This window comes from Cariama cristata, unplaced genomic scaffold (genome assembly GCF_000690535.1).
Source record: "Cariama cristata isolate BGI_N322 unplaced genomic scaffold, ASM69053v1 scaffold27064, whole genome shotgun sequence".
Taxonomy (NCBI): domain Eukaryota; kingdom Metazoa; phylum Chordata; class Aves; order Cariamiformes; family Cariamidae; genus Cariama; species Cariama cristata.
The window spans coordinates 84753-100056 of NW_009615234.1; the positions used below are offsets into that span (position 1 = coordinate 84753).

The following is a 15304-nucleotide window of genomic DNA, read 5'->3' on the forward strand; positions in this document are numbered from 1 at the left end:
AGGAAAAGTTCAGTGGTTTCTGCACTATTCTGATGGTATTTAACTACAAACGCAGTCTGAAGACTAATCTCCGCGGAAGGTGTAAGTATGAGACCTGCCCAGCTCTAAGTTTTATCAACCTTGTAAGAGAAGCTGCTCCTCGCACAAGGTCGTTTAGTTGCAATTATACAACAGTTCTGCCCCCAAAGAGGAGCTTGGGAGATCAGGACCGTAGGGCAGAGACACAAAAATGAGTGACTAGAAACCAGTCACTAAGCATTAGCTCATCTATAAAATCCACTTACGTGCTCTCTGCCTCCAGAAAAGACATAAAACTTCAAGTCATCTTAACCCTTCATGAAATTCAAGGACTATTTTACTAATTCAGTAATGTTTTGGAAGCTGCCTTTCTCTGTCTTCTAGTTGAATGAAAAAGGACTCTGCTAAACTACATTAGCATGTACATCCCAGATTTGCTCCAATAATAAACACTCATGCCATTTCCATAGACATGCTGATAATGTTGTAACATATTCATATGTCTGAGTCATAATTCTCAGGAAGAACATATAAGCCATAATCTGCACATCCCCATACAAGCAGACAATAATTTACTTGTTAAGAGATAATATCAAATAATATATTAGACGTATTTCCTTCATATTATTATCATCTTAATTATTAAAGCAAATAATTACTGAAATATCATCTTATTATAGTATTTGTATTTTGTGCTTTTAAGTTCCAAATACGTTTGTAAAATGAAGCAAAAATGATCAAGAATGAGAGTAGGACAATATAAGTTATTTTCAGCCTTTTTTAATATGTAATGTTACATTATTGTTCCTATATGACAGCCATATTCTAACCCCTACAATACAATTTCTTGACAGAAAACTTTTCCATGCCTAGTTAGCTATCTGAAATCAATATACTTTGATGACATTCATAAGATTCAGAGCATCCCATGTGATATATTCTAATGCTTGAAGGCCTTCACAACGTGTAAACGTCTGAAGAACACTGTATTTCTGGCCAGTGAAATAATACGCAGCAGAAAAGCTCTCATACTTGTAAATAATTTTTTTAAACAAAGAACTGACAAACATCTCACTGAGAAGAAAGATAAAATCTAAAATGGGAAGGTATTTTCTAAGTTTCATATACTTAGAATGCATTTCACAACCCAGGTTATTTCCAAATTAAAAGTCTTTTCCTGTCAAATTCTGAGAAGTAATGTGCGCAAGGACACAAAAGCATTCCATAGCTTTATTAACGACAATGCTCACTGATCTGTGAATAACCTGAAAAAAAATGAAGATTATTGAGTTACTTTACCAATCTATCCATCCATCACTAGTGAACAGGTCTCAGAATGATAGATTATCTCACTTCCCTGATGTTTATCCCAAGAAAGAGTTTCTCCTTAGAAGGAAAAACAAACAACTGATTCTACAAACAATTATACTAACTATGCTTGCCCATTTTGCATTCATCTGTCAACGAAGTGAAGAGAAATATATCAAGTTTGTCTTTAAAAGCCAAACTACATCAAAAGTCTTATTATTTCACTGAAATGCAAGTGAAAACAAGAAGAAAGCAGCATTGCAGGTACTCTTACTATTCAGTAGTTTGGTAAAAAGCAGGCAATACTGACAGGTTGTCAGTAATTTCCAGGTCCAAAGAAATGGAATAATCCTAAGTAATAAGAGATATATAAATATGAGAATTTTTTGAAATGTAGGACTGAACTCGTATCTCAGATATAGCCTACGTTTTTTAAATCACCTGTGACTCTTTCACACTTGCACAGAATTGCGCACGTGCTAAGAGTCAAATCTGTCATCTCTCATCGTCACAAGGAAGAACATTGTTTGAAGTTCTCATTAATATGCCAAATCATACAATTAACATAAAGAAAAGTTATGCACATTGCTTATATGTAGAGACATGATGCTCATGTATAGATTCAAATGAAAAACATGTTGCACTAAATTTTTAATATATCAATTCTAAGTGCTTATTACAGTCAGGTTTCTTAAAGTCCAGTCTTGATTTCAGAACACAAAAACCTTCCTGGAGATTGTAACAGGGACATAATTGAAAATGTTAAAGTACTGAGACTACCTCAGAAGCTTCGACATTTGTAGACGATCATAGCTCAAACGTAAGGGGAAAAACTGATTTTTCATTTTTGAAATATATACAGGAATCTTCCAAATCAATCACACAATCTATCATATCTCAGCCTGGACTCTTAATCTTCTTGTAAATAAAGGGATTGAAAGAGATGAAGCATCTTAATCAGATCTTTCCTCTATCACAAAATTAATACTGTTACTGGCACTGACACAAAAATGACTAATTTCAACTAGAATCTGTAACAACTACTAAAAAAAGGTTACACTGCCCGCCAAATACATTCACACTGTAAAAGTTCAAAGCCTATTTATAGGAAATGCAAGTCATTAACTGACTACCCATAAAAGTCAGTGAATCACCAATTCCTATGGCAAAGCAGCCGAAGACATTCTACCACCTCAGCGTCTATTACCACAACCACATCTGTCAATTCTTGGATGACTCTTAACAAAGAGAAAAAAGACATGATGTGTCACACCCTAGAACTTTTATGAGATGACAGCTGGCACAGAGTCTCCAATTCCCTCTAAAACTTCAAATGGGAAAAAACCGCAGTATTCCTACTCAAAAAGTCTTGTTTCCACTTGGATGTTCATATTTGCAAGAGCCCCAGAAAAAAGAATCTGAAACCAAACTAAAGAGAAACTATGCATTGTCTTCCTCTAGATTCAGTGTGTTCACAAAGCAAGCACTGAGAAAAATCAGAGAAGTGAAGCCACAACCTACAACTGACTTCTCAGCTGTCATCCATTAAACAACACTTGTCATGGGTGAAGAGAATTACAAGTGAAAGCTTCCAGAAAGACTTCCTCTTAAAGGAAAACTGAAAATAAGAGGTATATTTCACTGAGGTGAACTGTAGAAGTGAACTGTATGAAAGAGTATTTGTAAAACAGCACTTCCAAGCACTCCTCAAAACCATAAAAACCTCAAAGTTTTTGCTTCTGAGAAACTGGAAGGAAAGAAAGGAGATTCAAGTTACAAAAGAGGGATTTTGTACAACATGCAAAAGCAATTATGTCATCATATTTGACAACTATTTCAGATTTTTAAGTCAAACTTCTTTTTTTCCCCAGTTACACGGGAAGATTTGGAACCTGACAATTTTAACATTAACCTCCCACATCAGAAAATATTTGGGGTATTTCCCAATGATTTCTGAAAACAGAGAAAAACATCAAAGTTACACTAAATATTCTAAATGTTCTATCACTGAGGCTTTACCGTTTACAATGATGCTCAATTATAATTTTTCTTTAGTGACAATTTTTCAAGAAAGTGAAAGCTGTATTACAGATTTGCATCAAACACATTAACAGTAAACTGCAAAACATATTATTAATTTCCCTAGATGCCTTACGTATTGAAGTTTCGGTGTCTTATGTTTACCGTATCAAACGTAAAATCTTGCTTTGATTTTACTCAAGAATGAGATATTACTATATTTATTTTTACTAAGTATAATACTACTACTGCTTGATTAGAAAGGAAGAGACATAACAGTTTCATACCAAGAAGTTTGAACTAAAGAAAGCTGTTATAGAGGCCAGTAAAGTTGCTGCTTGTCAGCTCGGAACAGCATGAGACTTCCAATGACCTTCCTTGTACCACGAATCCAATTTATGGAGACAGAAATCTCACATCTGTACCTCGACATATTGGAAGGTACATTACAGTGATATAAAAGTTTAATTTTCTCTCCTAAACCATACCTGTTTAAACCAATAAAGAACTAACACCGCTTTTACTCACTCAAGTGTCGTCAGCAGTTATAAAACGTTGTACTGTTTATGCAGAATTCATTTAGAATGCAAGGATGTGACTTACAAATGTCTTTGACTCATTCACATAAATATGCATGCATGCCATTTATAACAGTAGCCTTGATGAGAACACACAGTGTAACTGGCTGCAAGAAACGCTTAAGAGGTTTACATTAAAACAGAATATAGAGCGGTGGTTAGAAATCACAGAACAGGTGACACCTTACTCTGATAACCTGGTGATAAAAACTGTACAGTATGATCTATAGGTTGTGGCATTACCACTTTACTATAAGTCTGAACAGTATTCTTTGGATACTGCTCAGTTTTAGCTAGACATAATACCCAAGGCAGACCACATATAAAAATTGTGATTAATCTCAAAAAAAAAAAAAGTGATTGCCTCCTAAATTGTTCACTTAAAACCAAAGACATTCACACTTTATTTTGTATTAGAATGTTTGTAATACAAACCTTTTAAAAGTATAATTACTGCTCGGTTTGACAGAGTAATTTGCTTCAACTATTAAAATACTGTCCTTATTGTAAGACCTACAATTTAGCAAAAAACCTCTAAAATGCAGCAATCAATGGACATAAATAGACAGTTCGGGCCATCTGAAGAATTCCTGTGATCATGGAATGATTCTCTGATAAGAATATTTATAAGACTTCTAGACATCATTATTGCTAACTCTTCAAATATATTGCTGTTGCAGATCAGAAAGTTGCATGTGCTGGCTATTAAACACAATTTAGCCAAAGGGCTTTCAAGAATGCAAGAAAAATTTTATCACGAAGAACCTACAGTGGAAAAAATGTAACTAAAAGTCTAATTTCAATTTTAGTTATTAAATTTACTTTTTTCCCCAGGTATTTGAACCCAAAGAAGGTCTAACTGCAAAACTTGTGCCACTACAATGGTTCTGATAATATTTTGATTTATTAATCTGTCGGTCACGTACAGATATCTGGTCCCACAGGAAGTCCTATAAAGACAGAAAGACATCCATAAAATCTACAAACACCAGTTCTATTGCATGACTGTGTCCAGAGTGCCTACCTGAAAAAAATTTTTGTTCACAAATTGTCTGTCCCAGCACCTAATTATGTAGGTCGACATTTTTAAAAATCTCTATACAAATACAGTTTAAGGTACAGATAAAAGGCTATTGACAAAGTCACCAAATAACATTTCTGTTCAGTGTAGTACAGAACAATGCCTAGTTGTCTAATGAACTAATGGCAATATTAGGTAATCCACATAAACAGGACAATTCCACATGGCCTTCAATAGTTGCTAAGGCCAAATAAGACCTTCCACAGTACAGCCAGCTGCTGGTGCCAAACAGCTACTTTATAAATACCTTCCATGAACTATGACAATTATTCCAGAATGTTTCTATCAACATATAATTGCATCCATCCTATATACTGCCAAATAGGCTCAGGCTGCTAAGGTCATTCTTCTAGCAGTAATTTAAGTACTGTTATAGAGAAGAAAAACAGAATCTATCATACAGACAAGACAGGAAGATAATGTCCAACAGTGTGCTGTAAACCAGGATTTCTTAATAGTAGTAGACATATAAAAAGCAGAACTTGTCCACCAACAAAGAACAAAGCAAGTAAGACTTTGCACTGATATTTAAATGAATGATATACAAATATATCACTCAGACAACAAAACGGCCTCACCATGCAATACTGCTTTTTTTAAATACAGCTAATGTTTACTTCAGATCTACAGGTTACTACATTAAAAACCCACATAGAGCAGATGGAAAGGCTGCTTGCCAGCAAAAGAAAAGATTAAAAAAAAACCCCTCAGCCTTTTAAAAGCCAGCTGAACTGTTGGAAACAACTGAAAATTAAAACCACCCACCCTCTGCACATATATTCTTGATGGTCCCCAAAAGCACCCATCGACAACTCCTCTGCTAGAACTACGATCCCTAGCAGACCCTAGGAGTCACGCTAAAAACTACCTTATCATTGCCCACAGTTCAAGTAAAGGGGTTGAAGTGGATGTTGTTTTATTCTGGAATCAATAGGAGTTTTTTGTTTTAATTACTTTCTAAGGCTCAAGTAGTGGAGAACACATGGCTGCTGTTTAAGATGTTAGAATGTAAAACTGCAGCCCGTATATAGCTCAGTGTAACAGGGCTTCGCGGTAGCTTCTCTGCTGTTCAAGTCACAGGTGGAAGCTTGTGGTCTACACAGATCTACAAAATGATGCCAAGAGAATAACAACATGATTTCACATCAGTTGCCATGTTTGTATAATTCTGATGTAACAAAGGTGAAAGAATTACATTTTTTTTAAACTTAATAATAAACTGGACATATGCCACAATTTCGGTTCTTTCAGAAAACACCAGTTTATTATTAAATATCTACCTATGAATGGTAGGCGTACTCTGAGCATTAATTAGTAACACAAATTGAAAACATGTATCTTCCTGTCATGTCAGGAAGACTAAACCAGAGATTCTTCTCTGCCTACCAAAATGCACAGTCATCCTTTTGGACAGTCATTGCTCCAAGTCTCATTTGTCAGTTTTAAAATTGGATAGCTATGTACAAGTTAAATTATCTCTCTCTCATTTCCTAGTACTTATTACCATAGGTAGCCACTACAACAGCCAGCTATTACAAATAGCATTTGTAATACAATGAAAATCGTTTCAAGATATGAGAGTAGCATAATTTCCAACTTTTTTTTTTTTTTTTTTGGGGGGGGGGGAGTGGACAGGTGAGCGGTGCGTGGAATTTCATAGCCTATGAAAATGTAAAGCAAGTAAAACCAACATTACATTGTTAACAGGATGATTCCTATTGAATGATATCTATTAGTATTAGGTTTTCAAGGATTTCCTTTCTGAAAGATACACAGTAGAAAACTGAAGCTTACCTGCAGAAGCACTGTGGGATCTCTCCTTGACCATACAGAGGAAACAAAAACGGTGTATTGCCATAGCGGCCAAGGCACTGAAGGAATTTTTTTGTTGCCCGGAGACCTTCAAGAGTGCTGCAATCAGTTTCTGAAACCATTGCAATAGAGTGAAGAACGAAGTGCTGCAAGCTGGGTGTTAACTTCCGTGTTCTTAAGAACTGAGCAAATGTACTGTTCTCGTACTCTGAGGAAAAAGTAAATTTAGGTAAAAGGTATACTATAAAATTTGTATTTTCTCATATGCTTCAACTTAAACAAGTACTTTTGTATTTAAACAAAAGTAATTGAGTTTTTCAACAAACATCCTGCTGACAATGGATAATGCAAGCCAATGAAAGTCAAAAAAAAAAAATCGACTCACAGAAAGTGAATTCTCAGAAGACAGAAATATCACTCCATTAAAATATTTCGAAATAATGCAAACCCATTATATGGGTCTCTAACAGTCTAGAAAGTAACCTCTAAATACGGCTTTCATGTATTCCTTACGCTAGACTTGATCTAAACCCATTTCTCAATCATGTGAGAAAAGTGAGCAACTGTGGACAAAAATCCAATGAAGGGCCTTGGGACAGTTTCCTGTAAAATGCCCAAAATACTATACCTGAATGACACCCATTCAAGAATAGTACTGCTGAATCCATACTGATATGGTCAGAGTGTATATTTATGCACAGAGAAGCCATTCACACGGTGTCTTAATCCAAAGATGAGAAGGCGCAGCATGTATTTCAAATTGATGACTTGCTCACAACAAACAAGTATGGATGAGACAAAAAGAAGACAGGGATAAGGAAGCATATCTCCCCTTTAAATGAAAACTATTGCTGACACATTTTGAAATTCAAAGAAATACAAGTCTTTCAGGAGATGTTTAAGACAAGTGTTGCATGTCACTGACACAATTCTGAAAAACTTTAGTTATCTTAGTAACTGAATCAATCTTTTTTTCCACAGGAAAATACTGCATTTAAGCAATAGCATAGTTTCAAACTATTCAGAAATCCACTCTTAAGCTTAATTTCAGTCATGGATAAATTCGTAGGTAATTCAGAAACACTTCCATCAATGCTGAGACTAGCATTATCAAGCTATACATTCTGTTCAAGATTCAACCACTGTTTTATTACAAATGTACCTTACTGCCTCTCGTACAGTCATGCAGAAAGTCATAAAATGACAATTTTTTTTGTTTTATCATTCTAAAAAAATTCTCAAGTTTTTCCTTACTTCAGCCATGTTGCATAACTCCAAATTTTACAGAAAAAAGTTTTTAAAAAATTCTTCACCATCATGAACTCTCCCTATTAAAAGTCTGCCTTCCCATGAGTGTAATGATCTCACCAAGAGCAATTTTAAATTTCTGAAGTCTTTACACTAGACTAATCTGACTCAAAATATTCCAAATTACTTCCCAGGCTACTTTAAAATGTAGGAACAAAATTTGTTTAACTACCTCTGAAAGTAAAATAAATCTAATGTCATTTAGGTACACGAATCAATGGATTAATTTAAAATTGGTGTGGTGTCTCCTTTTTTTACTTAACAAATTCTCTAAATATCACCTATATTCTCACTCTGAAGAGCTCCATTTCTTCCAGCAGCAGCAAACCTGAAATTACCTGTAATCTATAAATCAGTCTAATGAGTTTTCCCCCCTTCAGGATTTTCTGGAGTTCATTACAGACTCTCTTTCTCCTCATCTTACCAGATCATTCTTGATACTGACCACTTCTCTCGCACATATGTCTGAAATACTTTTCTTTCATGTTTGTACCAAATCTAAGGGTCTTGTTCAAGCAATAAAACCAGTATCTTAACAATTGTTTCTTTTTAACACTAGATTATTTCAAAAATACTGCCTAGCCAAGCTACTGTAAAGCTACAAAAGCACTGATAAGCTTCAGTCTGAAACTTGTCAATAGTTTAACTATTCCTCTTTCCTCATTGTTTCTTTTTGACAGGTTTTTTTTTTGCCTTAGTTTACTTTTAGATTCCAAGAACTGAGAACATCACTTAATTCTTTATACCCTGAGGTGCATAAACCCAAAGCACCTTCCTTCTGTTAGTCAATTTTCCTCTTTGACCTGACGCTCATTATTCTTCACACATTACACCTCAAATCTCTTCAGATTTTCTCTCGTCTAAACAAGCCAACAGTTGATAAAGGCACTTTGAACTTGCCCTCTACAACTAAAAGGCATTAAACTACATTTACTTTCAAAGTTAAAAAATCTCATTTTCTCAATTTCTGATTTTGTGGCAACATATTGTGAAGATTTGCATATTATCTATCAAAAAAAAAACCATAAAAGAAAAATCAGATACATCATATCATATTAAAAAAAATCCCCGGGGAGGGAAGAAACACCTAAAAATGATTAAAACCATTTTGCAACCTTGCTGTAATATATAATTTTGCTGTTAAAGAGAAATGTAAATAATAAATGATGTGGGAACTAGAAGAGCAAGTGTTTAAATAGAAGAATCTAACATTGAAGTGAAAAGGTCACAAAAAGGTCAAAGCATACTTTGAAAATGAAACCATAAAAATAAATTGCGTGAAAACACAGGAGAGTTATCAAAATTGTGCATAACTGAATGAGTGTACACTGTTCAATGAAACACTACCTTGATATTCATCAGGGTGTTGTTCATAGTCCAAACAAAACGTCAAAAATTTCATTAGCATTCTCTTTTCCACCATAGTGAGCTGTCTGCTGTTGAAGACATCTGCTCTAGAACAAGGTACCTGGAAAATATTTTTTAAATACTTTCAGATACTTTGCATACTCTGGATGTGAAAAGCACCAAGCAACATTACAGTCTGATTACCTAGAAAATAGTAATTCAAAATATTTGTTATTAATTTTCTTACATATTTCTTTCCATTATTTCCTATAACAACTATAATAAAAGTTACCAATTTTCCACAATAAAAACATTTTAAAATCTTTTTCATCCTCTTCCCCTTTTTATTTCCATCAACTTTACTTGCATGTCTGACTGCAGAGTTAATCAAAAGAGTTTGTATTAACTGTGCAAAAATCTCCTGTTGCCATTATCACACCAATGAGTAAGTAGCAGAGACAAATCAAGTCTATGCTATGAATTTTAAAACCTAAAACCTGCAAATCTTTGAGAATTAACTGCCAAGTCCGTCACGGTCTAAATATTTGACATGAGGCAAAGATTTATGTCAATAATTTACTGGACTGCACATTCTCATTTTAGTTTGTTTTTTTTTTTAAAAAAAAAATATATAAACACATACAAATGCCTTTTAATTCCAGAAATGAAATAAAAATCAGAATCTTAAAGAAAAACACTAGCTTCTTGTTACAAAACTCAAGAAACCAATTTCAAGTTTCTTAATTTTAAAAAGATGAGATTGAACATATGTAATACATTATTTTACGATACCTGTTCTACTTTTCCTTCTCGAAATGCAAGAATTCGTGTTGCATTTTTGAACTCTGCATATCTGCTAACGTTCGACTTAATCAGAAGATCAATTAACAGTCCTCGCGAGTAAAGCAACTGTACAGCGAAGAAAAAAAAACCCCAAACAACAGTGAGTAAAGTGCTTAAATCAAAAAGAAAACTGACAGCATTCTGTCACTGACAGAAAAGTGACACTGACAGCATTCATTTGCAAGGTGTTCTCTATAACTGTTTACAGTGAAGTAAAATCTGAATATAAGACTATCAAGGTATGGTATGTGCAAAATAATATTAAATTAACAGAAGCGACCATAAAAATGGAGTAGACAAAGTACTCAACAGGAGAGAAAGGGAGAAGGTGTCAGCCTACTGCTCATTTACTTTTATTAGTCTGGGAGTCATAGCTTGAGACAATTTTTTGCATTGTGATCTTGGATAATTTCTTTGTATTGTATGCTATATATCCTTGAACACTGTATTTTACAACCTTCATTTCCCAATATTAGTAAAGTACACGACACTTGTCTGTGTAAATCATCACCAGTTGTTTCTTAAATTACCTGAAACAATAATGTCACATTTTCTAAATGTAAATTCCTTAAACCCCCAGTTAAGGTTCAGTCATACTCTGCAATATTAATTTATAATCTGTCTACCTTTACTTTTTCTATAAGCTACAAATATATTATGAAATACTGAAGGGACAGAAATGTAACTATTAACTGAAGACGTATGTCTGAATTGAAAAGCACTGGAGATTGGTTTAAATATGTCTCAAGTCTTGTGGTCTCCAGTCACAGAATTTGCATGATCACAAAGGAATTTTCAAGATAAAGGTTTACTGGAACACTAATGAGGACACTACGAGAAAGTCTGTGTCCCACTGCTAGACCGAAACCAATGAAAACTACGAGTCTTGCCCTGATGACTACTCTTCTGTCAGAGTTTCTCGAATTCGTTGCAATTAACACCATGTAACAGTGGCACAGACAAAGTATAAAAAGGATACAAAATAGCATCATCTGCTTAACCACTATACACTGACTATTGTTTTCATGATGTCATTCCAATGACGCATGAAAGAGGTATTTACATTTGGAACACAGACAAAATTTGAAATAATGCATTTTGTAGTGTCTCCACAAAGAATTTAATGAATAATGGAAGAAAGTTTTTTTTTTCCCAGTTTCTAGAGGTTTGACAAATCTTTTCATGCAGAATATGAAAAATCAAGCATTCAGTTTTGGAAAAACTTCCCATTGCACAGTACACATATAGTCTAAAGCACAGAAGTTAAGCAAAATTTCCATTTAACTTGAATTTGCAGGGCCATATCCTTGTGAAGTACATAAAACACAGATTCTAGCGTTTAAACAGTATGACAAGTATGTCAGACTAAGAGTTTTTCCTCTAAGTAAAATGCAGCACACCAGTAGGAATTCAACACCATAATAATTAATTTTAGTCAGCTTGTATGTTACGGACTAACTGTAATTACTTTTTTCTTTCCAATAATATTTATTACTATTCAGTGCTTTTGTCTGAGTATAGAGAGACAATGAGAGCTTCATAGGAAAATGTAAAACCCGGGAAGCACTCCAATAGGAAAATCACTTTTAATTTTAAAAACATCAAAGATCTGATTGTAGGTTGATTCTCTTTGTTTAAAAATATAATTTTTTTTAAAGGTACTATTAAAAAAGAACAATTTTGCAGGTATCACATAAGCGCTAAATTTCAGGAAATTTACTTTTATTGACATATTTCTGAGCTATGTTTTATGGTCTCTCTGGTTATAAACAAACACTGAAGAGTGCATAGGAAATAGCTCTTGTTTGTTTTAAGGGTACTAATTCTTGCTTACTTCTCAAGAGCATCTTTTTTGCCTTAAAGGTACTGTGCCAGCCCTCCTCAACATTGAAGTTTGTTTTTTTAAAAATTTCAGCATTTCAAGCAAAGTAAATGTACTTACACAAACAGAGTCATTCAGTTCCTACCTTGGAAACTAAATCAATATTAAACCTTCTGCCTTCTCTAACGATTTGGGAATATGTAATTTTCTTTGGTTCTCGGGCAGAAATTTCTGAGGGTGCAGCTTCAGTTTTTCCCAATTCCAGAGTAGACTCGCCTAACACCGTACTATGAGAACTTTCACTCTCAGAGGTTCTTTCTGTATCATTCCCTTCCTTTGCACTTGCTGGTTCAGTGCCTGTAGCCTTTTCTGGTTCCCGGCTCTCTGCCTCCGGCAAGGTGCTCTCCGCTGGTGGGCACTCTTTTTCTGATTCCTGAGCAACCCCCTCAGCACCAGAGGCTCCAAAGACAGGCAGCTTTGGCAATGCACCAGCTTCTTCAACATCTTCAGCTGAATCCTGACTGATTAAAAACACAAGGGGAAGAAGAGGAAAAAAAGTCTTTTGAAGAGTCTTAAAAACTTGTTTAAAGTTTTGAGTCAGTGCCAGAATGGAAACCTCAAGCATTTCTATGAAAAGCATTAGAATTTCTTTATCCTGGCCAAATCAGGTGTTATCACCCACTAAAGAATTCTAGTTCTTTGACTGCAAAGCTGTAATTCAAGAGAAGTATTTTTACTGAGGAGGAAAAAAAACCAAAACAAAAACTGGGGTTCTTATTTCACACAGACTCAGAAGATCGAATGAGCTTAAAACAAAAATCAAAACTCTCATGGCGAAACACAATACCGAGCTACAGAAACAAAAGAAATACAGTATTTTTAAAAAGAAACAGTAAAGTAATTTGATTAGGTTTTTCCTATGGATTAAAAAACCCCTTTGAAATTGAAATGCAAAAATGCATTAAAGTCATTAAGCTCAGATATTTTAAAAATCAAACTCACTGAACACAACAGAAGTGCTTTATAAGACTGAGACTACTTTGCATCTATTATCATACCAAGCCCATAACAGAAGCACACAATTTTGACCCGAAGTTCACGTAAAACTTTCAAGATTACTTTTTCAATTCTGACCTTGCATTCTGATTAGTTGTTCAAGTAACAGACATACAGAATAAAGTTCCCTCATGTAGCAATGTTATTTTTATGCAAGTGCCACAAGTTTGTGCATAGTAGATGAAGGCAGCCAGTCAAAAGGAGGGACATTACCACACAACATTTACTCTGCATAGTCCATTTCCTTTCCACGACACAATTCTTTAAAATCCCTCTTATAAAGCAGACCTCTACTTTTAATCTCATCTACTCGTTTTATCTTGAACTTCAATGACATCTACCTTAGAAACTAGTACTTTTGAACTTATTTTATACTACCAGCTGAGATAAATCAAATCAATGTCATTGTAAGTAAAAGGAGTTCAGCAATAATTTCACACTATCTTTTTATAGCATAAGTCATTAATGCATTGAATAAACAATTTAATCTTAGCCGAAAACTAATGAACTATGACTTTTAAGGTGACCTGCAAACGTACAGTACAAAAATTTCAATAACTAACAGGATGGTTAAAATTCACTGAACAACAAGGAACTATTCAGTATGCACATAAAAATGCTCCCTCATACATCTGTAGCCTTACAGACAGAAGCAGGGGACGGGATTTCTGCTAAAAGAAGGAACAAAACTCCTGCATCCTTCAGAAGCTGCTCCTCACTTTGGAACTCAGGGAGCTCACATGGGCTCATGAAAACCAGAGTTTGGAATAAGTCTCTCAGCTTGTGCACAACCACCAGGAAGCACTTATTTATGAATGGGGTAAAATATTGCCCTGGGAAATACAGGAACTGTTATAAGGAAGCACTAATGAAAGAAGTCTGTTTCTGTACATTAATTATGTCTTTTTGCTTCATATTGCAAGCATTAAATAACTATAAAATATCAAAGAAAGGTTAAGTACTTTGTCAAATGTTTTTTTAAAAAAGTAATCTCTACTAAAAATACAAATGAAAGTCAATTTAATTTTGGAGTTCTGTTTGGATTTTGGGAGTTTTTTAGGAATTCGGAACGTGGTGTTTGTGAAAACTGCAAAAGCTGTTGCCATGAATGCAATAACTAAGAATGAACCTTTTATTTAACCCATCCTAAAGCTTTTTAGAACACAAAAATTCACAGACAAGTTTTCTTTCTACCTTCTCCCAAGCTCAATGTACACTTCATTTGCATTTTAAGTATACTTGATTATTACTTTTTAAATCAAAATAAAATTTGGAATCACAATATATTATTTTTCTGTATCACTCTGAAAAGCAGTGTAACAGAAATGTTATATTTAGATATTTTAAATCTCTATTCAATTCCCATTAATAAGTAAATCTGCATGATTTGCAGCTCTACACATTTTATAATGAAAGCCTAAAAACTGTATGTAATCTAAATTCATAACATCCTTCCTATAGGAACAAATATCTCTGAATAATTTAAGAACTGTCTATAAAAATGACTCAAACTGAACTTCTGTACTGACAATTCGTCTCCTAATTCAGAAAAAAAATAATACATCTGCAGACAAATCACTGTGTAAATTTAGAATATTATCTTCTACCATTCATCAATTAATGGTACCAACAAAGGAATATCTTAAAATGAATGTGTCTTATTAATGCCTTGTAACAGCAACCCCTTCAGATAGGTCAAATGAAAAATTGCCAACCAGCTGGTTAATTTATTCAGCACAGGTGTTCACTATTTATTTTTCAGCCATTTGCCTTTTTTCAATACAGCTTGTTGTAGACACAGTATTCTTTTCCTTTGATGGATGCACTTTGTTCTAAGACCATTCATTTCAGATTTGCACTGTGTATATTATACTGCTACCCAGCTGTTTATTCTTTCAAAATAAATGTTTAATGGTTACTTCACAGGAGTTATAAAAGTTAAGCAAAAACAACAGAATCTAGCCAGAACGTGTAAATTGTCAGAAACACAGTAATTGACTCTCTCAGAAAGTTATAAGTTATTTTTGAAAACTTTTTCTTTGCTACGTTTATTAATTTTACCACTCTTCCTTGTGGGTTTGAGGGGGGGGGGGGGGGGGGGGGGAAAAAGAA

The 15304-nt window shown here is 34.3% G+C and overlaps 1 protein-coding gene across 1 annotated transcript in view; it reads right to left on the reverse strand.

Annotated features, from left to right (window-relative positions):
- Window positions 1-15304, reverse strand: part of LOC104161348 (rab proteins geranylgeranyltransferase component A 1-like) — a 70261-nt gene that overhangs the window by 30185 nt on the left and 24772 nt on the right. Inside the window, exons 5-8 of the mRNA XM_009699744.1 lie at window positions 12282-12657; window positions 10264-10380; window positions 9472-9592; window positions 6799-7024 (exon numbers count right to left, since the gene is read on the reverse strand). Coding sequence (XP_009698046.1) covers window positions 6799-7024; window positions 9472-9592; window positions 10264-10380; window positions 12282-12657 — 840 coding nt within the window. The remainder of the gene's footprint in view (window positions 1-6798; window positions 7025-9471; window positions 9593-10263; window positions 10381-12281; window positions 12658-15304) is intronic.